At 52.7% G+C, this 27,802-nt stretch overlaps 2 protein-coding genes and 1 long non-coding RNA gene across 4 annotated transcripts in view; 1 reads left to right on the forward strand and 2 right to left on the reverse strand.

Annotated features, from left to right (window-relative positions):
- The window catches only part of TBC1D9B (TBC1 domain family member 9B), a 59,515-nt gene extending 39,430 nt beyond the window's left edge, over positions 1-20,085 (reverse strand). The window contains exons 1-5 of one of the 2 annotated variants that reach the window (XM_084885207.1): positions 19,836-20,085; positions 14,428-14,538; positions 8,848-8,966; positions 1,670-1,898; positions 767-1,025 (exon numbers count right to left, since the gene is read on the reverse strand). In XM_084885207.1, coding sequence (XP_084741333.1) covers positions 767-1,025; positions 1,670-1,898; positions 8,848-8,966; positions 14,428-14,538; positions 19,836-19,953 — 836 coding nt within the window. In that variant the 5' untranslated portion in view covers positions 19,954-20,085. The remainder of the gene's footprint in view (positions 1-766; positions 1,026-1,669; positions 1,899-8,847; positions 8,967-14,427; positions 14,539-19,835) is intronic. The other variant, XM_084885208.1, reaches the window with a different exon arrangement.
- On the forward strand, positions 4,139-8,065 carry LOC311622630 (uncharacterized protein; the record flags this gene model as incomplete). The annotated part of the gene is made up of 4 exons (XM_084883877.1): positions 4,139-4,173; positions 5,101-6,071; positions 6,388-6,409; positions 7,999-8,065. 4 exons carry the CDS (start codon positions 4,139-4,141, stop codon positions 8,063-8,065), a joined length of 1,095 nt encoding a protein of 364 aa, XP_084740003.1.
- A 5,344-nt stretch (positions 20,086-25,429) lies between the features above and the next one.
- Positions 25,430-27,802, reverse strand: LOC311623281. Its single transcript, XR_014795139.1, has 2 exons — positions 27,063-27,802; positions 25,430-27,004 (listed from the first exon to the last, which is right to left on the reverse strand). It is a non-coding gene; the product is annotated as an uncharacterized lncRNA (long non-coding RNA).

The raw sequence follows: 27,802 nt of genomic DNA on the forward strand, positions 1-27,802 counted from the left end.
TATTCTCCTGATATTGCCCCTTCCGATTACCATTTGTTTCGTTCTTTGCAAAACTTTCTTCTTGGAAAAAAATTTAATAATGAAGAATGCCTCAAAAATGCATTGACCGAATTTTTTGCATCAAAATCACAAGAATTTTACAACAGAGGGATTAAAATGCTTCCTGAGCGTTGGGCACAAGTATTAGAAAACAATGGCAACTATATTGTTGATTAAATTTTGTTGTATTGTTTAAATAAAATTCGATTTTAAAAAGTATTAGAAAACGACATTCATTATTACTAGACCTAATACAATGGAGGAATGCAAACAGAAGTGCTCCGGAGAGGCTGGCCAGTGTCTGCCCTTTTGTCTACCAATTCCCACAGAGGGGCAGAGACCTCGACCCTCCAGGCCAGGGCCCCAAAGCTACAACAGTGCAGAGGTATGAGGGGCCACTGGCCAAGGGGTAGAGAAGAGCTGTCAATCACGGAGGGGTGGAGGCAGTGCACCCTGGGACCTTATCCCCGAAGCCATCCGGAGCGGCCCCTGGGGCCACCTGGCTGAGCTGGAAGGGAGGACAGGCTGTCAGCAGCTGAACCTGGCTTTACTGCTCACTTGCTGAGGGGCATTGGGCAAGTTACTCAACTCCGAGCCTCAGCTTCCCGTCTGAGAATGCGGAGTGTGTGAGACCGCCCGTCCCAGGCCAGAAGGAATGCGCCCTTAGGACAAACCCCTCTGAATCTCTCGGTGCCCTCCCTGCAGCTACACCGTCGGGGCCACGCACCGCTTCAGGGCGGAGATGTTCCTGTGCGGCTGGGCAGGCCTGGGCGGCGCCTTGTCCTCCAGGAAGCGCTCGTTGTCCAGCAGCTGCCGCATGGCCAGGTTGGCCAGCTGCTCCATGAGCTTGAAGGTCTCGCCAATGTTGAGGAACATGGAGAAGAAGAGCTCCTGGTCTCGGGTGTCCACTCGAATGCTCTCGGGGAAGAGCAGGGTGGCATTCTTCTCGAGTCTGGTGACATCCACCCACTGCACCACGAGGCTCACTGGATGCCGGTGGGGACAGACACACACCACTGGGTCAAATGGGCTGGAGGGTTAGGCAGGGTGGGCTCCTGCTTCCCACCCACACTGGGAACCTACTGGGGAAACAGTACTGAGCATGCCCCCCCCCGGCTCCCCTCCCCCTCCCCTGGGCCTGAGCCTAGCTGTGCTGGGATGCACGCCACATGGAAAGGCAGGGCCACTGGGACAGCGAAGCCCTGGGGGCTCTTTCTGGGGTGAGGTGCAGGGGAGGGCACTGGCTAGCTCTGGGAGTTGCCTTGTGTCCTGAGGCCAGGGCTTTCCCCAAGGCAGAGTCACCTAGAGCCGCTCACGGACACGTGCCCTTGAACTCTCGCCCTAAAAGAGGCCCCATGCTGAAAGTCACTATGTGAAAAACCCTGTCAGTGGACACAGGCAGGATAGGAGTCGCCGAGAGCCATGTGTGTGCCTGGCTCAAGTTTGGGTGTTCCTGTCACAGGTGCTGAGGTGGCACTTGGTTTGGGGGAGACCTTCTGTTGGATGTGTGGGAACCGAGAGGAAGGAGATCCCTCATGGACTTTGTCTGGAAAGGTGAACTTTCTAGAGGCGAGGTCAGGGGGTGAGGGCTAGCTGGGCAGGTGGGGGATGCCAGGGCGCCCACGCTCACCTTCCTTGCCCAGCAGGAACGAGTAGAAGCACAGGTGATTGACAGTCAGGTAGAGCCAGCCCTGCCTGGGCACACGACCCTTCCAGTAGCTGCAGGAGTAGTAGTTGACTAGCTTCTCCCCCTCGGGCATCCCGAACTGCTTCCGCATCTTCAGCTCAGCTTCCTTGAACTTCCCGGGGTCCTCATCTCCCTGGGGCTGCAGGTTCTTGTTCTCTTCAGCTATGATGCCCTGGAAGAGAACAAGGGACTGGTGCCTGGAAGGCCCAGGGTTCCCATGGCCACAACAGGCAGAGCTGGCTCCGGGAGGCCCGAGGATTCAGGTGGTGGCACCCGGGATGCTGGCCGAAAGGCCACAGGCTGGGCTAGGCCCCGTCAGCTGCTCCGGCAGGGCTGGTCAGACCGACGCTGCCCATGTGACTGGCATGCTCCCTTCACTCCCTGAACTACTATGGCACAGAGCAGTGACTTTTTATATAAACACTTATTTTTATGTAAAATCCCTAAAAATGTATCAGTAAAAAACACACACAGGAGAGCATATTTAGTGAAAAGGGACTCTGCCTCTTACGCCACAGCCCCTCTCGTTTCCTTCCAGACATGCAGGCATCGGTGGTCTCCCGTTAAGCACATGTGTGCGACTTTCTCTTTCCCTCTTTCTTTACCTGAACAGCATCATGCTGAGACACTGTTCCGTGAAGTGCTTTTCTCAGGATGATGTGTCGGGGAAGTCCTGTACTTGATTCCCCTTCCCACGCCCTGTACTCGGGATTTCCTGCTCTTGCCCATGCCTACAGACCAGCCACAGGGCTCACAGGGCTCACATGGCTCAGGGCACATCTATGCCAACTGCACCCTGCCTGGGTCTTTACTGGGTCAGAGTGCCGGAGACATCACTCTGGGCACAGGACCAGTGCTCTGGCCCCACCGGTGAGGTATGCTCCGATGCTCTCTCACTACAGCCGGCACTGCAACTGCCATGATTTCCACACCTTTCTCTCAAGCTGCCTGTGGTGCTGCCCTGAACTGTTCTTATAGAAACTGGTCTGGGAAATGGGTCTGGCAAAGCTCTCTCATTATTAAGGTCCTGCTTTTGTCTCTGCTGCCCTGGATTCTACCTACTGGAAGCGCAAGGTGGGCTCTGGATAACCTGTGGGCCACCACTGGCTGTCCTGCCCTTGGGGCCACTTCCTGGGTCTCGGCCAGCAGCCGCTGCCCCGCTCCCTCCAGCTGCACCCGGGCGACCCTGAATGCTCTATTCTCCACTGGCCCCTACTCCTGAGTAACCCTCCCACCACCGGAACGAGCCAGGCTGGCTCAGGGATGGGGCTTTATATTTATTGGCTGATACTGCTGGGCTGTAAAAATCAACGAGTAAACTTCAAATATTTGATTCCCTGTCTTTCATAGTTTTAGGCATCTTTCTTCCTGAGTCTTGGTTTAAGCTGTATTATACTAGAGGCCCAATGCACAAATTTGTACACTAGGGGGGCCCTTGGCCTGGCCTGCAGATGGGGCTGAAACTGACTCTCTGACATTCCTGAGGGGTCCTGGATTGTGAGAGGGTGCAGGCCAGCCTAAGGGACCCCGCCGGTGCACGATCGGGGCCGGGAAGGGATGGGGGAGGTTGGCAAGCCAGGGAGGAACCGCGGGAGGGCTTCAGGGCATGTCCAGCCTCTCTTGTTCGTACGAATCGGCTGGACCCCAGCAGCAGCTAACCTACCTGTCGGAGCGTCTGCCCCTGGTGATCAGTGCACATCATAGCATGCAGTTAAGCGGCCTTAGCATATCATTAGTATATTATGCTTTGATTGGTTGAATGGATGACCGGACGACTGGACACTTAGCATATTAAGCTTTTATTGTATGGGACTAGAGGCCCGGTGCATGACACACGTGCACAGGGGTGGGGGTTGGTGTTCCTCATCCCAGCCTGCATCCTCTCCAATTTGGGAACCCTTAGGGGTTGTCCAACAGCTGGTTTAGGCCTGATCCCACCGGCAGTCAGACATCCCTCTCACAATCCAGGACCACTGGCTCCTAACCACTCACCTGCCTGCCTGCCTAATGCCCCCAACTGCTCTCCCCTACTGGCCTGGTCACCCCCAACGGCCCTCACCTACCTGTCTGGTTGCCTCCAAATGCCCTCCTCTGCCAGCCTGATCTTTCCCAACTGCCCTCCCCAGCCGGCCTGATCTTACTCCCTACTGCCCTCCCCTACTGGCCTGGTCGCCCCCAAAGGCCCTCCCCTGCCAGCCTGATCTTGCCCCCAAGTGCCCTTCCCTGCCGGCCTGATCTCCCCTAACCCCCTGCCAGCCTGATCTCACCCCTAACTGCCTCTGCTTCGGCCCCCACCACCATGGCTTTGTCCAGGAGGAATACAGACGTCTGGAAGATGGCCAGTTGACCCAGTCTAATTAGCATATTACCCCTTTATTAGTATAGATAGTAGGTCAAATAATGGCCCCAAAGATGTCCACACTCCAACCCCCAGAACCTGGGAAAATGTGACCTTATAGAGCAAAGGGGACTCTGTAGGTGTGATTAAATAAGGGTTCTGAAATGGGGAGATTATCCCGGATTATTTGGGTGATTCCATTATAATCAAGGGTCACAGAGGGCATAAGATGGGGGGGGGTGTGGCTGATTGATTTGAAGATGCCACTCTGCTGGCACTAAAGATGAAGGAAGGGGTCAAGAACCAAGAAACACAAGTGAATCCTAAAAGCTGGAAAACGAATGGATTCTCCCCTGAGCCTCCAGAAACAAGGGAGCCTTGCTGACACCTTGAATTTAGCTCATAAGACCCATATCTTTTCTTTAAAAAAACATCTTTATTGATTTCAGAGAGGAAGGGAGAGGGAGAGAGCTAGAAACATTAATGATGAGAATCACTGATCAGCTGCCTCTTACAGGACTCCTACTGGGGATTGAGCCCACAACCTGGGCATGTGCCCTTGAACAGAATCGAACCCAGGACCCTTCAGTCCACAGGCTGATGCTCTATCCACTGAGCCACACCAGCTAGAGCGAGACCCATTTCTGAGTTGTGTTATTTTGTGCACTAAGCTTGTGGTAAGTCGCTGAGGTAGCAATTGGAAACGGATGCCTAATAAAGTGTCCATCTTGTCTACATTCTTTTAAAAAATATTTTTATTGATTTCAGAGAGGAGGGGAGAGGGAGAGAGAGATAGAAACATCAACAAATGAGAGAATCACTGATGGGCTGCCTCCTGCATGCCTACTAATGGGGATTGAGCCTACAATCCAGGCATGTGCCCTTGACTGGAATCAAACCCGGGGCCCTTCAGTTTGCAGGCCGACGTTCTATCCAATGAGCAAACCCAGCCAGGGCTTGTCTACATTCTTAAATTTACTGGCTTAAAGCTATTTATAGCATTATCTCTTTTTCTTTAAATTCTGCTTCTATGTAGATGCTTGTCAGTCCCTCTCAGGTGCTGCTCACAGTCCCTCTCAGGAGCTGCTCACGGTCCCTCTCAGGAGCTGCTCACGGTCCCTCTCAGTGCTGCTCACTGTCCGTTAGGTGCTGCTCACGGTCCCTCTCAGTGCTGCTCACGGGCCCTCTCAGGTGCTGCTCACAGTCCCTCTCAGTGCTGCTCACAGTCCCTGTCAGGAGCTGCTCACGGTCCCTCTCAGGTGCTGCTCACGGTCCCTCTCAGGAGCTGCTCACAGTCCCTCTCAGGAGCTGCTCACAGTCCCTGTCAGGAGCTGCTCACGGTCCCTCTCAGGAGCTGCTCACAGTCCCTGTCAGTGCTGCTCACAGTCCCTGTCAGGAGCTGCTCACGGTCCCTCTCAGGAGCTGCTCACGGTCCCTCTCAGTGCTGCTCACAGTCCCTCTCAGGAGCTGCTCACGGTCCCTGTCAGGAGCTGCTCACAGTCCCTCTCAGTGTTGCTCACGGTCCCTTTCAGGAGCTGCTCACGGTCCCTGTCAGGAGCTGCTCACAGTCCCTCTCAGGTGTTGCTCACGGTCCCTGTCAGGTGCTGCTCACAGTCCCTCTCAGTGCTGCTCACAGTCCCTGTCAGGAGCTGCTCACGGTCCCTCTCAGTGCTGCTCACAGTCCCTCTCAGGAGCTGCTCACAGTCCCTGTCAGGAGCTGCTCACGGTCCCTCTCAGTGCTGCTCACAGTCCCTCTCAGTGCTGCTCACAGTCCCTCTCAGGAGCTGCTCACGGTCCCTCTCAGTGCTGCTCACAGTCCCTCTCAGTGCTGCTCACGGTCCCTGTCAGGAGCTGCTCACAGTCCCTCTCAGTGTTGCTCACGGTCCCTCTCAGGAGCTGCTCACAGTCCCTCTCAGGAGCTGCTCAAGGTCCCTGTCAGGTGCTGCTCACAGTCCCTCTCAGTGCTGCTCACAGTCCCTGTCAGGAGCTGCTCACGGTCCCTCTCAGGTGCTGCTCACGGTCCCTCTCAGTGCTGCTCACAGTCCCTGTCAGTGCTGCTCACAGTCCCTCTCAGGAGCTGCTCACGGTCCCTCTCAGTGCTGCTCACAGTCCCTCACAGTGTTGCTCACGGTCCCTCTCAGGTGCTGCTCACAGTCCCTCTCAGGTGTTGCTCACAGTCCCTCTCAGGTGTTGCTCACGGTCCCTCTCAGGAGCTGCTCATGGTCCCTGTCAGTGCTGCTCACAGTCCCTCTCAGGAGCTGCTCACGGTCCCTCTCAGTGCTGCTCACGGTCCCTGTCAGGAGCTGCTCACGGTCCCTCTCAGTGTTGCTCACAGTCCCTCTCAGGTGTTGCTCACGGTCCCTGTCAGGCGCTGCTCACAGTCCCTCTCAGGAGCTGCTCACAGTCCCTCTCAGGTGTTACTCATGGTCCCTGTCAGGAGCTGCTCACGGTCCCTCTCAGGTGCTGCTCACAGTCCCTCTCAGGTGTTGCTCACGGTCCCTCTCAGGAGCTGCTCATGGTCCCTGTCAGTGCTGCTCACAGTCCCTCTCAGTGTTGCTCATGGTCCCTCTCAGGTGCTGCTCACAGTCCCTCTCAGGTGTTGCTCACGGTCCCTGTCAGTGCTGCTCAGGGTCCCTCTCAGGAGCTGCTCACAGTCCCTCTCAGGTGCTGCTCACAGACATTCATGGCTGCTTGCTTAGAGGAGGCTCCTGCTGCCCTGGATCCCTCCACCATGGGCTTGTGGGTTCCTTGGGGTCTGCTGCTCTTCCAATAGTTCCTTTGTTCTCTATGGAATTAACTTCTGCCCTTTGTTGTTTTCTTCTTTCTAATCTCCTGGTTTCTCTGGAATTCTCACTGAATTGGATACATGGCTCATTAATTTCTGCTCTTTGCTCTTTTATAATGTGAGGTTTCAGATTTTGCATTCTCTACTCTGTAGTGCTTTGCTGCAGCCCATCAATTCTAAGATGCAGTAGTATTTAAATTATCATTCAGTTCTAAACTGTTTTCTAGTTTCCATTTCATCCCATGAGCCATTTAGAACCTATTCTGGTCCATTTTGTAGATTGGTTAAAACAGATTAAAAATAAATAAATAAAAATGTTGCTGTTATTATTGTTAGAGTCTAGCTCTCTGCCTGTTTCCCTGAAACTAGTAGACAACACAGGTCCTGCCTTGAACTCCAAAGTGTCCAGAGCAGAGCTGAGGAACTCTTTATGCCTTCTGCCAGGTCTAAAAAGCTGTGGTGCAATAAAGGCACAAGGACAACTCAGCACCATGAAACTGTGACCAGTAAGAGCCCAGCTAGGAATCTAACCTAAGGCAATAATGGAACAGAAAGGAAAACTCACAAACATTCAGATAAATGCTCATTATCATGTTAATTACCCACAAGAGGAAACAACCTAAATATCACCGTGGTATCTGGTTTTACATGTTGCTACAATTCTCATAATTGTTATTTTGATAGCTGTAAGATATTCCACTATGTACACCACCTGTGACTTGCCCAGTGGCCAAATAAAAGTGCTTAGCACAGGACTCACACAGAAAGTGCCCGGTAAATGCCGTGCTCTCGTTTCGTCACTCTTGTTCTGCAAAGGTGAGTGTGGCTGCTCCCCTGACCATAGGTCTGGGGGACACAGCTCAGTCTTTTTGCGACAGTGTTGCACGGACACCCTGACACATTTGCCATCCTATATAATAAAAGCCTAATATGCAAATTGTCCCTTCGGGTGGTGGTTTGACTGGGAGACCAGGAGTTCAACTGCTCGCTATAATATGCGCTGACCGCCAGGGGGTGGTGCGGAACATGGTGGGTGTCGGCGACCTCTTGCTCAGCTACCTGGGAGCAGGGGTGATGGGGACCGAGGTGTGGTGAGAATGCAGGGTGTCCACTGAGCTCACTCTCACTCCCCCTGCTACCCTCCCCCAGCATGCCAGGGCTCGTGCACTATGAAGGCCCCCCCTGCACACAGGCATGCACAGCCTCTTCCGGGTGAGCCAGGCTGCAGGGGCCAGTTGGGTCCCCAGGGGGTTCACACAGGAGCCAGTGTGGAAGGCCGGCCGGGAGAGAGTGCGCTGCCCACCGGCTTCCATGCAGTGCCACTGGGCAGCCCAGAGGCCCACACTGCACCCTGGCCTGCGGCATCGGCCGAGCTCACTGCATCTCCTCACGGGGACTTGGACTTCGTGACTCAGGTGGAGGGGGGTGCATAGGGACCTGGGGGCCCACGTGCTGCCCAGGGCCCAGAGGTCAGCTAGGAGCTGCCCTTCCACACCAGACACTTGCACTTTGATCGCAGGCCAGGCCTCGGGACCGCACCTGTGCACAAATTTCGTACACTGGGCCTCTAGTTCATATGAATGAATACACTGCAAGGGCAACTCCAAGGAGTGACATTGCTGGGTCACGGGTCTGTATATTTGTAAGTCATGTTAGTTTTAAAACACAAACGTGCCTCTAACTATACTATCACTTCCAGCTTCCAGTTTCCTCCTCTACCAGCCAAGTTACTGGCAGGCAGCTGTGGATCCACATACTTGCTCTTGGACCCTTTTCGGGAATGGAAACTGCCCACTCAGTCACATTCCAGTGGCTGGTCAGGAGAAGGTTGGCCTGCATGGGCATCAGTTCAGAGGCCCCCTTGAACACCAAGGGACGGGCAGTGACGCTCCAGTTTCACCTCTGTAAACTGGGGTAACACCCATGCGGTGTTGTTAACATGAAGTAAGCGGGCATCCTCGAACACTGCCGGCACAGAGAAGAGAATGTGAGCCTTACGTGTATCTTGCCCTTGACGAAAGTGGTGATGTCTTCCTCATTGTCGAAGATGGACAGCGTCTGGAGCAAGTTGTTTTCCAGCCATTCCCAGTGTTTTGTTATCTCTTTGCGGGAAGAACCTAGGGGTTTGGTGAGTAAAGAAGAGGGAAATCACATAATCACCAGGCCTTAAAGGGAAACTCAGAGAAAAAAGATGACCCGAAGTGCTATATTCAAGTGACTACAATCTTCAAGCTGCTTCCACTTTTCCTCCGTAAGTTTCAGATATATTATACTAGAGGCCTGGTGCACAAAATTTGTGCATGGGGGGTGTCTCTCAGCCCAGCCTGCACTCTCTCCAATCTGGGACCCCTCGAGGGATGTCTGACTGCCCATTTAAGCCCGATCAGACATTCCTCTCACAATCCAGGACTGCTGGATCCCAACTGCTCGCCTGCCTGCCTTTCTGATTGTCCCTAACCGCTTCTGCCTGCCAACCTGATCACTTCCTAATTATTCCCCTGCCAGCCTGATTGATGCCTAACTGCTCCCCTGCCTGCCTGTTTGCCCCTAACTGCCCTCCCCGTTTGCCTGGTCACCCTTAACTGCCCTTCTTGCAGGCCCAGTTGCCCCCAACTTCCCTTCTCTGCCAGCCTGGTCACCCCTAACTGCCCTCCCCTGTTTTCCTGATCGCCTATAACTGCCCTCCCTTGCAGACCTGGTCCCTCCCAACTGCCTTCCCCTGCAGGCCATCTTGTGTCCACACGGGGGCAGCCATCTTGTGTGTTGGAGTGATGGTCAATTTGCATACTAGTCTTTTATTAGATAGGATTAGATAGAATAGAGGCCTGGTGCACAGGTGGGGGCTGGCTGGTTTGCCCTAAAGGTGTCCTGATTAGGGTGGGGGTTCCCTTAGGGCAAACCAAGTGACCTGGGTGAGGGGCCTGTGGTGGTTTTCAGGCCAGCCACGCCCCCTGGCGGCCCAAGCAAAGGCCCTGGGATCTGGGATTTATTTATCTTCTATAATAAGTTTCAATTATAGAAGATAAATCCCAGATCCCAGGGCCTAGTAGAGTCAAGCCTCCTGCTAGCTCCATGGCCATAGTCATTTTTGTTGGGATTTATTTATCTTCTATAATTGAAACTTTGTAGCCTTAAACGGAGGCCAAGGCAAGACAGGACTGCAGTAACTTGGCTTCCTCCATCGCCGGGGAAAACTCAAGCCTCCTGTTCTCTCCAGCTCTGTGGCTGACGCCATTTTTGTTGGGATTTATTCATCTTTTATAATTGAAACTTTGTAGCCTAGAAGCCTCCTGCTCTCTCTGTGGTCGCAGTCATCTTGGTTGGGTTAATTTGCATACTCACTCCTGATTGGCTGGTGGGCATGGCTTATGGGTATAGCAGAGGCATAGTAAATTTGCATATTACTCTTTCATTAGATAGAATAACAAAAGTCATAAGTAGTTCTGGTGAAAATGAAAACTAAAAATAAATAAATAAATAAATAAATAAATAAAATTGCAATCATATGGAAAATAAAGCCTTCATTTTCCCCTAAAGCTGAACAAGAATGACCACTAGTTTCCTGTGTGTTCTCCCAGAAATTGTCTATACATCTACAAATTTGCTCAATTCTGAAGTTTGTTGTTTGAGGTAAAAGAACATATTGTGACCTTTGATACATAGTGACTAAGCAGACATAGTCAGTCTTGGTATAAATGACTGCAGCGCCCCCTGATAATTCAGGAGTCCACAGATAGCAGCTGGAACATCCTGCAGGGCTCTCATCCCAGCTGGCCAGTTTCCTGCTGGGCAAGGCGGGCCAGGCCTGCAGTTCCCGTGTCTCTCCAAGGTCAGATGCACCCACCCAGGCCTTTGCCTGCAATGCTCATCCTTCCCTTTCCAGCTAACCCCCCAACCCTGCTCTTGCCTCCTCCAAGCGCCCCTCTGAGCCCTTCAGCTTCCAGTTGGCCCAACGTGTCTGCCTGGCCTAGGGGGTGCTGCTTGTCCTCTTCAGGGAGGGGCCCTGGAGGCACTGCAGGCGAGTCCAAATGGACACCGAGAAAGGCAGATTAGTGCCATTCCCACAGGGTGGGGCAGTTGCTCTCTGTTCCCACCAGGGAACTGGGGAAAGGGGCCCCTGGAGAAGCAAAAGGATGAGGGAAGTGCCAACCTGGCCAGCTTCTCCTGCCCCCCGGCACATGCCAGTCATGGAGCTTGCACCTAAGAACGGTTTTCTGAGTGAATGAATACAAGAAGAAGAGTGAAGGCCCTCCATCCCCTCAGCTCTCCTGGGGTCAGACAGTGTACGGATCACGAGTGCCCAGATGACTCAGTTGATCTCAGGCATGGAGAAGCCTTGGCTGAGCTACAAGTCGAGCATTGCTGTGGACCACACACATGCTGCTGGGTGCCTGAGCCAAGGCAGCCATCCTTCCCCACCTGGAAACCCTCTTTCTCCACCAGCTGAAAACTCAGCCCTTACCCTGCCGCCCAGGTTGGTCCCCCCCCCCCCCCCCCCCCCCCCCCCCCCGCCCTCAGGAACCTGCTCAATGCTCTGTCACAAGTCACAGCCAGCTGACTTGGCTGGGGTTGATCTGTTTGTTTCTTTACATGTACCCCAGCAATTAAGCCCCTAAAAGTAATTCCAAGTAATTGTCCTGTGTGAGGATGCCCGGGTGAAAACAAACCTGGTTAGATCACTCACAGTGAGTCACAGTAGGTGAGCAAAATTACACTGGAGCATCCATACATTACCATTCCTTTTACACTTTCTTTGACTTTTTTTTTTTTACCATGGCCTCCTTTCCCTGTTGCTTGGAGGCAAGGACTAGTTGGTAGGGGAAGGGATTTCTCCCTCTGTCTTTTTGCCAAGACCCACATTTGAATTTGGAAGTTAAATCTGCACATGATGCAACTCTATTGTTCCCGAAAGTCTAAAACCAAATAAAACACGTCTATACTGTCTGTGTGGATCTGTCTCCACTTCAATAATAAACATTTACATATGTGCACTTAAAAGAATTATTAGTTAAAAGTAACACAATCTTCATTTAGCGTAAGTAAACACAAACTATGCCACTTCTATGCGTGGAAAAAGGAATATACTAGTAAAAGCTAATTAAATTAATCAGTGCTACTTCTGTTTTCAGAACTTTTTGTGGATTATCTCAGTTAATTCTTAGAACACCTTGGAGATAGATGTTATTTTCATTTTATAGGATGAAGCTGAGGCGCAGAGAGGTTAAGTTGCCCAATGTCACACAGCTGGGAAATGGCCAGACCATAATTCTAACCCAGGCTGCCCAGCTGCAGAGCTCCCCCTTGTCCTCAGGGAGCTGCTGATCTAGCAGGAGAGCCAGCAAGCATGCAGTGTGAAAGTGCAGACAGAAACATGGCAGGTCCCAAGGAGCAAGAAGGAAGTGTGGGTATATGGGCCTGGGGATTCTGGGAAGGTTTTCCACAGGGGTGACATCAGAGTGGGAGGAAAGGAGGTGGACACAGGGTGATGCTGTACCCACACCGTTCAGGACAAGTCCTGCCAGTGTCCGGTCTGGCTGCCAGCCAGGTGTGAGCTGAAGGAGGAGGGCAGAAAGGCAGGAGACGGCCCTGGAATTCCTTCAGGGCCAGCTGAGCAGCCGGGACTCACAAGTATCAGCACAACCGGGTCTGGTTTGGGAGAGCTGAAGGGCAGGGGCTGGGGTGGGGCATGGCGTAAGAAAGAGGCTCAGGCAGAGCCAGGGGGCTGGTAACAGTGGGAACAGGTCAGCCCGTGTGGCCTGCGTTCCCCAGCACTAGGCCCCACTGCCACCAAAGGGGTTCCCACACAGCCTGGCCACACTCCTCTCTCCCCGCAGAGAAGCTGCCCCCTCCCCTCTCGCTCCTGGAAGGACACCACTGAGACAGATGAAAATCTTAAGGGCCACTGAGAGTGAGTCTCTCCTCATAGCCCAGGCCCATACTAATCTCCTCGCCCTGCTCCGGGAATCCCACCCACAGGAGGCCCCTCTCTCCGGCGGGAAGCCAGCCCCCAGGGCACCACTCAGGCTCTGTAACCAGGAGAGCAGGGCTCCTACGGGCCGTCCAGGGTGGCTCTGGGCAAGCAGCCTTTTAAGCCTCCCCGTAGTCCTTCACACAACGGTACCTGGGAGGAAGAAGATACCAGCCAGCCTGGCACCCAGGCCAGGGCCCACCTGGTAAGAGGGGCTGTGCTGGCTGCTGTCCACCCTGTGCCTTCAGCCCTGACCTCCCCCTCTCCTGAAGCTGGGGTTATCTTTCTCAGGCCTCCAAGGAAACCCTTTATCCGGGGGGACAGTGACACTGGCTGCTAGCACAGAGGTTTTCAGCACAGGGACATGAGCAGATACTCTTGGTTTGAATTGCAGTCTGTGTGACCTTGGGCAAGTTACTCAACCCCCTGGGCCAGTTTCCTCATCTTCAAAATAGGGAAGATCCAAGTTCCGCCTTCTGGAGTTTTGGGAGGTTCTCCGAAGTGCCTGGCTGCAGGCAGACCTCTGAGTGCTGGCTATCACTGCCTTTTGTCCGAGCGCCGCCAGCCAGGCACCCACTGGAAGGGGATTTCCCCGGACTCTTAGGAAGTGGGTGTGTGTCTTTACAGGACAGTGATTTTCAACCTCTTTCATCTCATGGTACCCATACACCTTCTGTGACACACCAAAAAGTGTTATGGTTTTTGCTGATCTGACAAAAAACTAGATATAATTTTGAGATTCATTCACACTGGATGGCTATTGTGTTGGCTGTGGTTATTTTACGTTATTCGACAATCTAAGGAAAAAGAGCCAGTGCCGTGACTAAATAGCAGGATTTCACGTTTTGAAAGTCCGTTCGGCACGCTGGTTGAAAATCGCTGTGGAGGGGACAAGTGCAGCCAGTTCTGTTCCTCAGAGCAGGCCAGCCCCACACAGACCCCTAGGGAACGGAGTCACCAGCTGCTCCCAGGGAGCTACAGAGCAAGGTTCTTTGGAGCCTCTGGTCACATTTTCATCAACTGATCAATACATAACTTGGTTTTATGTTTTTGGTTTTTTTTTGTTCAAAAATTTGCACGTTAGTTCCCTAACATTGCACTCCGGCCAGCACACTGCGACTCAGCCTGTCTAACATGCACACCGGCTCCGCAGGGCGCCCCACAGCGTCTCAGCCTGCGGGACAGCACACAGCACTTCAGCACTACGCTTGGGGCCATTGTCAACAGCAAATCGCCAAGAAAAAAAAAAAGGGAAAAACAAGGTATTTAAATCATGAAAAAGACACCTGCTTGCGGTGTGAGAGCTGACACAGAACGCAGAAGCACCCCTTGTTCCACCTCAGCTGGGAATCTGTGTTGGGGACTCACATTTTTCGCTGCTCTGCATGTGCGAATTCCCAACAGTGCCACAGGTGACTCAGCACTGTGCCAGGCCTGTGACCAGCAAAGCTACCTTCCTAAGCAGGACACTGGCCTCGGCTGTGCCGTCTGAGTGAGGGGCAGTGCTGGGTCCCAGGATCAACCCCCAGCCCAGGAACCCGGCTGTGTCCCCTCCCGTCTGGCCCCTCTAGGGCAGGCCCTGCCCAGCACCCCCGTTCCCGCTCTCCTACCGCACGCCACTGTCCAGTAGACCTGTGAGTCCTGGGTCTGGTGCAAGATTCGATAGGGGGCCACGCGGGCGCTGGAGTCCAATACCACGTCCAGGGTGCCCACAAGAAGACCTGGGAGCAGGGAGAGAAGTGAAAGGTGAGGGAGGGTGGCGCTGAGAGCTGAGCCGGGCCCGGACTGGGCCCAGAGGAAGAAGCACCCTACACACATGGCCTCTTCCATCAAATGCCTCCCTTTTCCTTATGCCTGACTCCTACCAAAAACCCCCTCCCACTTCTTCCTGGAAGCTGCTGCTTATCCTCTGATGCAGACGCCCCTGCAGGCACGGGCACCATCAGCCTCTCCCCCATATTCATGTTATTTATTTTATACAGACTCATGATGCCCTGTCAGATAAACCACACGGCTTTGAGCCCCGGGCTGAGGCTCAGGTCAGGAGCAGCCACATGCAGGTTTCATGAAGCCCTAAGCTTAATCAATCTGGGATGCCCTCTTCAAGAAAATCACACAGCCAGGTTTGTAAACAAATATATATATATTGTATATATATATTTAAATATATTTTATTGATTTTTTTACAGGGAGAAAGAGAGAGGGATAGAGAGTTAGAAACATCGATGAGAGAGGATCATCGATCAGCTGCCTCTTGCACACCCCCTACTGGGGATGTGCCCACAACCCAGGTACATGCCCTTGACCGGAATCAAACCCGGGATCTTTCAGTCCACAGGCCGACTCTCTATCCACTGAGCCAAACTGGTCTCAGCTGTAAACAAATATTTCTTTAGAATGACAAAGTACAACAGTTGCAAATGAAAAACAAAAATAATACCCCAAAATCTAGAAAAATTATGCAATGTGTTTTATTCACTGCCAGACATCACTTGAGATACACTCCCACCCACCCCCGGCATTTTTGGTGTACTCTGATGGCGTTTTTCATAAGGCAATGACTTTGTAACATCATTCCCCATATCTACAACAGGAGGATAACAGACTCCTCTGCCACGGAGCATTGTTACTGTGGAAAGTTTAAGGAAGTTCTTTCCAGCCTTGAAAGTCATGATTGAAAAGGACATGCAAATTTTTAGAAGTATCCAATTTGGGAAAACAGGGTCTGGATTTTTTTTCTTCTCACACAGGAAGCATTTTAGGGCATTTCAAGTTTTCCTTCTCATCACATATACCCTTTGTTAATGTCACTATTTTCCCAACAAACCAGAGGAAAGGTCTAACTTGATTCAGTCTTCTTCATTAACTGTATTATCATTCTATCTAAAAATCTGTTCATTGTTCCTATTAAAATTTATTTTTCCCTTTGAATGAAGTCCTGCTTTTGATATGATCTCAAAGTATTTTGTTACCATTTTCCTGTTGATGTCAGAATAATTCCTATTAATTTTATTATTCAAATTTAACACTTTCACTTCATTTTCCATTTTAACCATATTTTCCCTTCCAATCTTTAATAAATAAAATTAGCAATTACCAAAGAAGGTACTCTTCACAGACATCCAAGTCAGGAGTCTATAATTTCTCACTTGTTTTATTGATATGTCCTAAAATGCTTTTCTTTTCTTCTTTTTTTTTTAATAAGTTTTTATTGTTCATATTATTACAAATGTTCCTTCCCCCCCCCCCACCATTGCTCTCCTCCACCAGGTTCCCACCCCACCCTCTGCCCTTTCCCCACTCCCCATTGTCCTCATCCATAGATGCACAGTTTATGTTCAGTCTCTTCCCACATGCCCCTCTCCCCTTTTCCCCAAGAATCGTCAGTTCACTCCCCTTCCCTACCTCTGATTCTATTATATTCAACAGTTAATATTGTTCATCAGATTTTAAAAAAATTTTCTTGGTTTTTAGATTCACTTGTTGATAGTTACGTATTTGTTGTTCATACTTTTTATCTTTATTTACTTTCTCTTCTGAAAGAACCCCCTTCAGCAATTCATATAATTCTGGTTTGGTGGTGATGAACTCCTTTAGCTTTTTTTTTTATTAGTGAAGCTCTTTATCTGACCTTCGATTCTGAGTGATAGCTTTGCTGGATAGATTATCTTTGGCTGTAGGTTCTTACTATTCAGCACCTTGAATATTTCTTGCCATTCCTGTCTGGCCCGCATGGTTTCTGTTGAGAAATCAGCTGACAATCGTATAGGTGCTCCTTTATAGGTAACTACCTGCTTTGCTCTTGCTGCTTTTAATATTCTCTCTTTGTCTTTTGCTCTTGGAATTTTAATTATGATTTGTCTTGGTGTGGTCCTCTTTGGATTCCTTTTGTTTGGAGTTCTGTGTGCTTCCTGGACTTGTAAGTCTAATTCTTTCACCAGGTGGGGGAAGTTTTCTGTCACTATTTCTTTCAGTATGTTTTCGATATCTTGCTCTCTCTCATCTTCTGGGACCCCCATAATTCTGATGTTGGTTCGCTTGAAGTTGTCCCAGAGGTTTCTTACATTATCTTCAATTTTCTGGATTCTCTTGCCTTCTAGCTTCTGTGGAGGAGTGTCTTCTGGTTCTTTATGTTCCAAATCTTTGACTTGATTCTTGCGATCTTCCATTCTGTTTTTAGGACTCTGTATAATATTTTTTATTTCAGACAATGTATTCTTTATTTCTTGTTGATCCCTTATCATTTCTTGTTGACTCCTTATTAATTCTAGTTGATCTCTTTTCATATCCTCATAGGTCTTATCCATCTTTTCTAGGAAATTCTTGAAAAACCTTATAAGCGTAGATTTGAACTCTATATCCAGTCGCTTTTTGTCCTCCATTTCTTTCGTTTGTGATCTATTTCGTTGTCGCATTTCGCAGTTACAGGTGGGACAGGATTTCAGGGTGGAGCCTACAGCTTTGGCTTCCGTCAGCCCCGCCCTATGCGGCTCCTGCTTCTCAGGGTCCTTCAGTACTCGCTGCAAAACGCCTCGCTGCAAAGCGCCTGAGAGAAAGGTGCCCTCGATTTTCGCCTGCTGCCAAACTGTCTATGCTCTCCCCCAATGAGCCCGGTATTGGGGTTCAGTTCAGTTGGAAGTGGAGTTGGAGGTGGCGTTCAGAGCAGACTGGAGCCTCTGTCTCCTTGCCACCGGGGCAATCCCGTGGCACAGCCGACCGACCCTTCTCTGTGGGCAATGTGCACGTCTCCGGGACCTCCTTTCACCGCTTCCCCGGGGTTCCGCCTTACAGCCCAGCTCCCTATGGATGAGCCTGGGTCCCCAGGGTCTGGCCTAGAACTGGGGTTCAGAGCAGTCAGAACTGGGGCCCAACACAGTCGGAGTTTTATCTCCTTCCCGCTAGGGAACGCCAGCCAGGCACTCGGCCTCCCTCCTCTCCGGCTCTGTCCTCTCCGCGCGCGCGTCTCCGTACCTTAGGCTTTTACAGCTCCTCCGAGCTTCCTTCTGGTTTTCTCCTTGCTTCTCGTTGTAGAATTTCCAGTCAGTTGACTTTCCTGTAGTTCTGGGTAATGTCCATTTTATATTTTAGTTGTATTTTATTGAAATTGTTGTGTGCGGCTGCGGCTAGGTGTTTACCTGGGCACAGCCATCTTGGATCCCTCTAAAATGCTTTTCTAAATTGCAGTTAAAACAGCATATTCAAGCTATAAACTTTTTTTCATGATTTCTGTTGGGATTTCTCTTCCGGTCTTAGAAATGTTACTTTCGTCCTTATACTGTTGGCAAGACCTGAAAGCTTTATAATGGATGGACCATCGACTCTTCGCTGAGGAATACAGGTTGGCAGCTGTTTATAAGACAGCTGGACTAAAACCACATCACTAATTGCTCCTTTCCTGCCAAGATGCAATCAGGAGGTCACATGTCTGTGATGGCTCAGGGAAGGCCATGGCAGGACTCACAAAACCTAGCTAGAGTGCGGAGTTCAAGAAGCAGGTTTTCTGCCCTAGCCAGTTTTGCTCAGTGGATAGAGCACTGGCCTGTGAACTAAAGGGTCCAGGGTTCGATTCCTGGTTGGGGCACATGCCCAGGATACAGGTTCAATCCCCTCCAGTAGGGGGCATTCAGGAGGCAGATGATTCTTGATTCTCTCTCATCATACAGGTTTCCCTCTCTTCCTTCTTCTCTGAAATCAATAAAAAATTTAAAAATCCTGGGGGGACCTGGGAAGCTCTGTCTTGGGGGACACAAAGGGGTAAACGAGGTAGAAAGGGCTTTCTCTGGGCAGGAAGGTGCCACTGGAGCTGCAGACCAAGCCTTTGCCAAATGACCAGTACATGGTGTTCTGGTGAGCTAGCCAGGGTGCCCAGAGGGACCCAGCCAATTGCTGAGATCACCTACTGATACGATACATACAGCACAGAACAAGGTTCGAAGCGCACTGGTGATCTGACACACTGTTCACTGCAACGAAAGGTCTGGGCATCGGCACACCGATTTCCAGCAGGGGCTTGCAGGAGCTCCCAAGGGTGACCACTGTCAGCCTCTCCAGAAGGAGCATCCTGGCAGGAGGCAGGCCCAGCACTGCTCCCATGCTTCCGAGAGCCCAGGCCACGAAGGGAACACAGATTTCTGGGAATGGTACAGCCTCTTCCACATGAGGCGGTGCGCCCAGGTGAGGCTGGCAGCAGAGGACTCCCAGCGCCTGGCAGGCCGATGTTAGAGAAGGTGCTCAGGATCAATAGGAAGATCTGGCAACTGTGGCCCACAGCCCCGCATGGCAACAGCAGGGCACCTGCGCACAGGCCCCGGGCACAGGGGCTGGACACCCGCAGAGGTGGCCCTTACAGGCCATCCTCTAGGAGGGCCTGCCGGTCCAGCTCATCCCGGTGCGTGCAGATGCCACATCGGCACAGACGCCCTCTGGTAGCCACCACAACAGGGTATACTGGTCATCTGGCAAAGGCTTGGTCTGCAGCTCGGATGGCGCCAAGAAATCAGGAAAGGTGGGCAGGGGAAGCTGGAGGGATGAGGGTAGAGGCCAGCCCGCAGCTCGCGGACCCTCTGGTCTCGCCACCGGGGCAATTCTCTGGCGAGCTGGGCATGGAGGAGGCAGAAGGAAAGGGGTGCTGTGTCTCTGGGCCCCGCAGAGGCCCTTGGGGAAAGTGAGGCGGAGGGGGCGGCGGGGAGATCTTGCTGCGCCCACTTCGGCTGAGCACCGGGAGCTGCCGGCAGGAGTGCGGGCAGAGGCCGCCGCCAGCCTCCCCGGGACCCGTCTCCCCACCGGCCTCCCACCGCGGCGTCTGCCCCCTCCGCCCCGCCAGCCCGCCCGCCGGCTCCGCACAGCGGCAGCCGCACCCCGCACCCGGCCCCTCCCGTCCGCCAGGCCGGCCTCGCGCCCCGACCCGCCGCGCGCGCTGACGTGCGCGTCCGCGACGACGCGCCGAGGCCGGGCCTGTCCGCAGGTCGCTCGCCCCGCCGCCCGGCGCGCCCTCCGCCAGCTGCCGCCCGCCTCTCACCCGTGAGGCCGCCGCCCCGGCCGTGGCCCCGGCGCCGCTGCAGCACGAAGAAGGGGTTGGCCCGTTCTGTCACCCACAGCGCGTTGGCCACCAGCACTTCCTCGGGGCCCAGCCACATCTTGGGGCCACTCGCACCGGCCCGGCCCGCAGGCGGAAGCGCCGCCGCGTCGCCGCTCCGGGGCCGAGCGAGAGGGCGGGGCGAGCGGCGCCCCCTGGCGGGCGGCCTGACCGCAGGACGCCGGCCCCGGCTCTCCTAGGCTGCCCGGTCCACGCAGGCCCCGCCCACTAAGCACTGCCCGCCCGGGCCCCGCCCCTCCAAGGCCCGCCCACTAAAGCCCCGCCCCTCCCAAAGGCCCCGCCTCCATGCCTGCCCGCCCCGCGGTGCACGCCTCCCCCTGCGGCCCCAGCGCTGCAGCCTCATCGGGAGGAACGGTCCAGCTCCGCGGTCACGCGGTCTGCCTGGGGTGGCCGAGCACACAGACCTAGAGGAGCTGGTTGTTCAGAGAGGAACTGGTTGTGCAGAGGGCAGGAAACCTGTCCAGGGTTTGGGGGGGAAATGTGATGAAAGAGCTTTGGCTAACTGGGCAGTGCGGCCAGTGAGCGTTAGGCCATTGTAATAATTCTCTGAATTTGGACACAGCCTGAGACAGAGGACCTCTAGGAGCCGAGGACAGGGTTTCAGGAAGCCCTGAGGCTGGCAGGGCCCTAAGGCTGGTGGCCCGGGCCAGCGGAGGTTTCGCACGGCTCGGGCGGGAGCACCGGCGGCGCTGGGATGCGGGTCTCCAGTGCTGGCCTGTAGGAGTCCACCCCTCACAGTCCCAACACTGACTCTGGAGTGAAGCTGGTAACTCCGTCTGGGACAATAGGCGAGTATGCAGAACACCCTGGGCCAACTGGGATGCAGGATCACCCTGCTGGCCTGGTCTGCCAGGGTCCGGGAGGAGGGCAGAATCACCCTGGGAAGCTTCATTTACTTCCGAATTGGAGTTCTGTCACTGGCATTCAATAATATGGTAGATGTTGATATAAACAGGTGGTTTCATGGTGAACAGCCAGAGCGATCAAGTCTTCTGAGATGCTGCCTGACTGAATCTACATTCAAGATGTAGAGGCTGGATTTCTTTAAACCTTGGAAGCTTAATCTGATAAGGCGTCCTTGTGATCTCAAGAATTGGCAGGTACTTGCTAACATCAGGTGAGGATTATTTGGTTTCTTCACTCCAGAGCAGTGTTTCCCAAACTTCTCTCATGATGAGAATCACCTGGTGGAGTTGTTAAAACACAGATTCCTGAATCCCAACTAAGAAGTGCTAAACTAGAATTTTTGGGAACATATAGGTAAAATTGTATACTTAGCTAGTGCTCTAAGACAGATTTTATATACAGAGCACTAAGTTAGGTATGCAATTTTACCTATATGTTCCCAAAAATTCTAGTTTAGCACTTCTTAGTTGGGATTCAGGAATCTGTGTTTTAACAACTCCACCAGGTGATTCTCATCATGAGAGAAGTTTGGGAAACACTGCTCCAGAGGGTCTCAAACTTGGGCTGCATGAGAATCACCTGCAGTACTTGTTAAAACATGATTGCTGGGCCCCACCTGGAGTGAGTATTTGTGTTTCTAACAAGTCCTAATGATGTTGATGCCGTTGACCTGGAGACCATCTTTTGAGAACTCTTCTTTATAAGATACTAGAGCATGCACGGAGGGGCGGGGGTCCCTCAGCCCAGCCTGTACCCTCTCGCAGTCTGGGATCACTGGTTCCTAACTGCTCACCTGCTTGTCTGATCGCCCCTAACCACTCTACCTGCCTGCCTGATCGCCCCTAACCACCTCTGCTTTGCCTGCCCTGCCTGATTGCCCCTAATCTCTCTGCCTTCCTGCCTGCTGACCCCTAACCCCTCTGGCTGCCTGCCTGATTGCCCCTAACTGCCTCTGCCTCGGCCCCCACCATTGTGGCTTTGTCCAGAAGGATGTCTGGAAGACGTCCATGGTATCTGGTCTAATTAGCATATTACCCTTTTATTAGTATAGATTATTAGTATAGATAATTCATATCCCATTAAAACTCACCCTTTTACATTGCACAATCCAGTGATTATTAGAATATTCACAAAGTTGTACAACCATCACCATTATCTAATCCAGAACATTTTCATTACTTCAAAAGAGAAACCTCTTAACTATTAACAGTCACTCCCTGTTCCCCACCTCCCTCCACTCCTGGCAACACTAACCCATCTCTGTCCCTATAGATCTGCTCACTCTGGACATTTCATGTAAATGAAAACACATAACATGTGGCCTTTGTGTCACAATTCTTTTAGTTACTATGCAAGGTTCACGCTCTAGTATGCCAATGCTTCATTCTGCTTTATGGCTGAATCACAGGCCACATTTTGTTGCTCTGTTCATCAGTTGGACATTTTGTTGTTTCCCCTTTTTGGCTACTGTGAATGAACATGCTGTAAACAGCTGTGTACCAGTTTTCCTGGAGACATGTTTTCAGTTCTCTTGGGCAGGTCCCTAGGAGTGGAATTGTTCTATCATATAGCAGGGCCATGTTTATCTTTCTGAGGAACCACCCAGCTGTCATTCAAGGCAGCCGCACCATTTCAATTGGCCCCGTGCTGTGGGAGGGGTGCAGTTCTCTGTTTCTCCTCAGCATCTGTTATTGCCTGTCTTTGTTTTTATAGCCATCCTAGTGGGTGGGAAGTGGCACCTCATGTGGTTTGGGTTTGCAGTTCTCTAATGACGTAATATGGAGCATCTTTGTTTTTTTTATTTTATTTATCTTTTGCATCTTTTTTTTTTTTTTAATATTGTTATTATTGATTTCAGAGAGAGGAAAGGAGAGGGAGAGAGAGAGATAGAAATATCAATGATGGGAGAGAATCATTGATTGCCTGCCTCCTGCATGCCCCAAACTGGGGATCAAACCCAAAACCCAGAATTGAACTGTGATCTCCTGGCTCATGGGCTGACCCTCAGCCACCGAGCCACACTGGGCAGGCTGGAGATCTTTTCATGTACTTGATGGTCATTTGTGTTTCTTCTTTGGAGAAATGTCTATTCACATCCTTTGCCTATTTTATTTTATTTTATTATGATGTTTGAATCCTCACCCAAGGGTGTTTTCCCATTTATTTTTAGAGAATGAAAGGGAGAGGGGAGGGAGAGAGACACACATTGATTGGTTGCCTCCCACATATGCTCCAGCTGGGCTGGGGATGGAACCTACAGCTGAGACATGTGCCCAGATCAGGAATTGAACCCATGTCCTTTAGTCCATGGGCTGATGCTCTAATCTTTAGTCAAACTGGCCAGGGCTTGTCCATTTTAAATTGGGTTGCCCTCCTCAGTTAAAGCATGCTTTAAAATAAAATAGCAAGTGTTTTCAGAGAAGTATGGATGGGTGCAGATTTTTAGAAATAGTGTCATGTGTTCGAGGTGTGTGTGTGTGTGTGTGTGTGTGTGTGTGAGAGAGAGAGAGAGAGAGAGAGAGAAAGAGAGAGAGAGAGAGAGAGAGAGAGAGAGAGAGAGACTGCTGTGAAGACTGCTTTGGGGAGAGGTGCTGTCTTTTAATAATGAACACAGCAAACTGACGTTGGCGTGTGGAGTTGTGAGCCAGGAAGTCTTCCTGCATCTGCTGCTGTGTCCTCCTCGCTTGACTGGAGGTTATAAATGCAGAGCGGGGACCAAGGGGACATGTTGGCCTTGGGGTTTCTGGAAGATTATCTGAGATCTGGCCAGCCTCCTTCCCAGCCGGTGCTCCCTCCACCCTCCCTGCCTGCTGGGGCTTAGAGGCTCAGCGGCCGAGGACACAAGGACAGGGAGGGACAGTGGGGCCGGGTGCATCTGTTGTGGACATCATTTGAAACTTGTGCATCCAAATTAGTTCTCTTCCTCCCCTTTGGCAGGTACCTCGTCCCTGCCCCTGGAAGGGCTCCTGCGAGGGGTGCTGCCTGGGTCTGCCCTCTTCCTGCCTGTGCCCTGACCATTGAACCATGACCTCCTGGCTCATAGGTTGACACCCAGCAGGAGGTCCGTGATAGATGTGCTTATTTGAATTGATCTTGTTAGGAACTAAATATTACATGAAATTTCATATATATATATATATATATATATATATATATAATTGATTTTTTACAAAGAGGAAGGGAGAGGGATAGAGAGTTAGAAACATCGATGAGATAGAAGCATCGATCAGCTGCCTCCTGCACACTCCCTAATGGGCATGTGCTCGCAACCAGGGTACATGCCCTTGGGACCTTTGAGTCCGAAGGCCGACACTCCACTGAGCCAAACTGGTTAGGGCGAAATTTCCTTTTCTTAAAGTTCCTATTCCAGCTATTCAATTCAGGAAAATGGTTGTTTTCTAACAACCACTTCTATGTAGGTGTTCCTATCCTTACCCAATGGGTCTGACCCCTGCACTCCCATCAGTACATTTAAAATAACCGGGATTTCTGAAATGTTGGCTGCCACTCCGCGCTTCTCAGTGAAGCGGTAGACTTCCCCCTTCAGACATGCGGAGTTCCGAGCGGTTTGGACGCTGGGATAACGGGGTCAGGCCTGGCCCGGAGGCAGCCTGAGGACCGAGTGGCCAGGCCTCCCTCTGGCCCACGCAGCCCCTCCCCCGGCAGGTGCTAGGATGTCACCGGCCTACATACCGGGCTTCTGTGGAGAGCGTGATGTGTGTGCTTTGACTGTAAAATTGCCAGAGTGGGGCTGTGTGTGTGCGTTTTAATAATTGAAGTAATTGTGATAACCAAAAACTAAAATTATAGGGAAAATATTCCAATGATTGTACCTTGTTGTTTGAGGCACTGTTTGACTCTCCCCTTCCTTCATGAATTGTAGTTTTTCCTATGTCATAATAAAGCAACATTTTTTTCTGAAAAAAAAAAAATCAGGTTGCCTTTTTATTGTTTCGTTGTAAGAGTTATCTGTGTATTTGAGTATTTTATGACCCTTATCTGAGAGATGATAAAGCCAAGGCCAGACAGATGGAATCCTGCCAAGCTCACCTTGGGCGTGGCAGAGGCGGCACTCCCGTGCAGGCTGCCTGGCCCCTCTCTGCTGTCTGCGTGGAGTCGCAGCAGAACCAGGAGGCTGCAGAGAAAGAAGTGGATGCCGTGGGAACACCCTCAGGACTCTGAATCCGTCTCAGGTGAAGCCGAAGCAGCGGCCGAGGTGGAACCCAGGCTGCCCTGACCGCGAGCACATTCCACGTCTGTGACCACGGTGGCCAGTTTGGTGATGACCACGTGCCTCCCAGCAAGCAGTCAGGGAGAAGGACTTGCCGTTCTGGCCTGGGCTACCTCCTGGGGAACTAGATCAGCTCTCCTGCTCACAGGGCCACCACCTACCTGCGCCTGAGCAGGAAGTTCATCTGGAGCCAGCAAAGGCAGCAACGTGCCGTATCCGTGTCCGAGGACCGGCCGGCCACACCGCTGAGACACAGCCCCCTGCAGGGAGCTCCTGTGAGCCACTGGCTGCAGCCCCTTTCGCTAAGCCAGTTTGGGTTGGGGTTTCTGTAAGTCTCCTCATTGACACGGGTTACCACCAACAGTATTACCACAGAGCAGCTTTTTCAATAGGTTTTTATTGAAATGGTTATATTAGCAAATCCCACATACAGGTATACACTATTGGCATGTAGACATATACCAGACGATTTCACTACGTAGTTATACTTACATCAACCATATGGACCAGGAGCTGTGCTGTCCAGAGCCTTTTAAAGGGCTTGTCCGACCTGGTGCCGAGAAAGCAGCTCAGTCCGCTCGCAGGTGTGCGTCCCAGGCCAGGTGACTCCTCCCACGCGAGTCCCCAAAGTTAGCCAATGACCAGTTTGGCCTCTTGGATCTTCAATGCGTGTTCTTTCTGGCACAAGCTAGCCAATGGTGGGTTAAAATTCAAGCGTCTCGTTTTTCTTTCGTCACTCAAGGTAGCAGCTAAGCCATGTGCCACATTTAGGTATATCCCAGCCTCCCCCGCCCACATCACCTGCGCTGTAAATAGTCTGCCATCCTCTGGACGCTGGGCACAGCCAGCAGGAATGACCCCAATGTGAAAGGGGCAACTTGACCACAGGATGAGTACAAAGCTACGGAGGGTCAGAAAGAATGGAGACACGTGGCCCAGGGTGTGGCCAGGACTGCTGTGCTAGGAGCCGGTGTTCCCTGGACCCCGAACAGCATTTCCCAGCGTGGCGTCCGCTCCTGTCTGTTTCCTTAGAGCCACTGCCTCTCTGGCGTAGCCCTGCTTCCCACTCTCAGCTAAGACACCAGGATCTGGCCCAGCACTGGCCCGGCACCGCTCCCCGGCGGGGTCAGCAGCGAGGCCTGGGCACTGAAGGGGCACAGTGGCCTCTGCTTCTCTCCAGGACGGGCACCAGGGAGGGAGCTGGGCCCTGGCACTGGCCACCCCTGGAGACCTGGTCCATGGGGCATGTTGGCAGGCACCGGGTGGCCAGCTTTGCGCTGGGGAACGCTTACCCAAGGAAAAAAGTGGCCTGGACATTGCCGCCCGCCACCCACGCCCACGTTTTGTTTTTACAAACATCTCGGCCTGGTTCCTCCCAGTGGCTAGAAAAGCCGTTAATGCCGCACAGTGTAAATACACCTGGCCATAGGTGAGGATGAAGAGTAATTCTGAATTCGAGTTAGAGTTGATGTGTGTTGGGTGAAATTTGTAAAAACAGCTCAGAACAATCATCTGTAACTCGCTAGTTGCTAGTAGCTGTGGAGATTTCTGGGGAGAGAGTGATCACTGCAGAGGGCCAGGGGCCATGACTGGCACCCCACGAGGACACAGGGAACTGCTCCGGCCCGTTAAAGCAGACCGGCCGGCGCTGTCCCCGCGCAGCTTCCCAGGAGCCGGTGTGCTCCGCGGCGCCTCCTGCTGGGCTGGGCCCACGCTGGGCTCTGCACCAGCGTCTGTGCCAGGCCCGGTGCCTCTGAGAGGCCAGTCCTTCCAGGCTGCCAGCCAGGCCTTGCCAGCCAGCCTAACATCTCCTCGGGCACACCGCCTGTCCCCGGGCACACCGCCTGTCTTGGGGCACACTGCCTGTCCCCGGGAACACCGCCTGTCTCTGTGCACACTGCATCTTCCCGGGCACACCGCCTGTCCCCGGGCACACCGCCTGTCTTGGGGCACACTGCCTATCCCCGGGAACACCGCCTGTCTCTGTGCACACCGCATTTTCCCGGGCACACAGCCTGTCCCTGGACACACCGCCTGTCTCTGGGCACACAGCCTGTCTTGGGGCACACCGCCTGTCTTGGGGCACACCGCCTGTCTCTGTGCACACAGCATCTTCCCGGGCACACAGCATCTCCCGGGGCACACCGCCTGTCTTGGGGCACACCGCCTGTCTCGGGGCACACCGCCTGTCTCCGAGCACACCGCCTGTCCCCGGGCACACCGCCTGTCCCCGGGAACACCGCCTGTCCCCGGGAACACCGCCTGTCTCTGTGCACACTGCATCTTCCCGGGCACACCGCCTGTCTCCGGGCACACCGCCTATCTCGGGGCACACCGCCTGTCTTGGGGCACACCGCCTATCTCGGGGCACACCACCTGTCTTGGGGCACACCGCCTGTCTTGGGGCACACCGCCTGTCTTGGGGCACACTGCCTGTCTTGGGGCACACCGCCTGTCTTGGGGCACACTGCCTGTCTCCGGACACACCGCCTGTCTTGGGGCACACCGCCTGTCTTGGGGCACACCGCCTGTCTCGGGGCACACCTCCTGTCTCGGGGCACACTGCCTGTCTTGGGGCACACTCACAGGAACCCCCCACTCACAGGAACGCCCCACTCACAGGAACCCCTCACTCACAGGAAACCCTCACTCACAGGAACCCCTCACTCACAGGAACCCCTCACTCACAGGAACCCCCCACTCACAGGAACCCCTCACTCACAGGAACCCCCCACTCACAGGAACAACTCAC

This window comes from Pipistrellus hanaki (assembly GCF_964339955.1).
Source record: "Pipistrellus hanaki genome assembly, chromosome: 5".
NCBI classification, from domain to species: domain Eukaryota; kingdom Metazoa; phylum Chordata; class Mammalia; order Chiroptera; family Vespertilionidae; genus Pipistrellus; species Pipistrellus hanaki.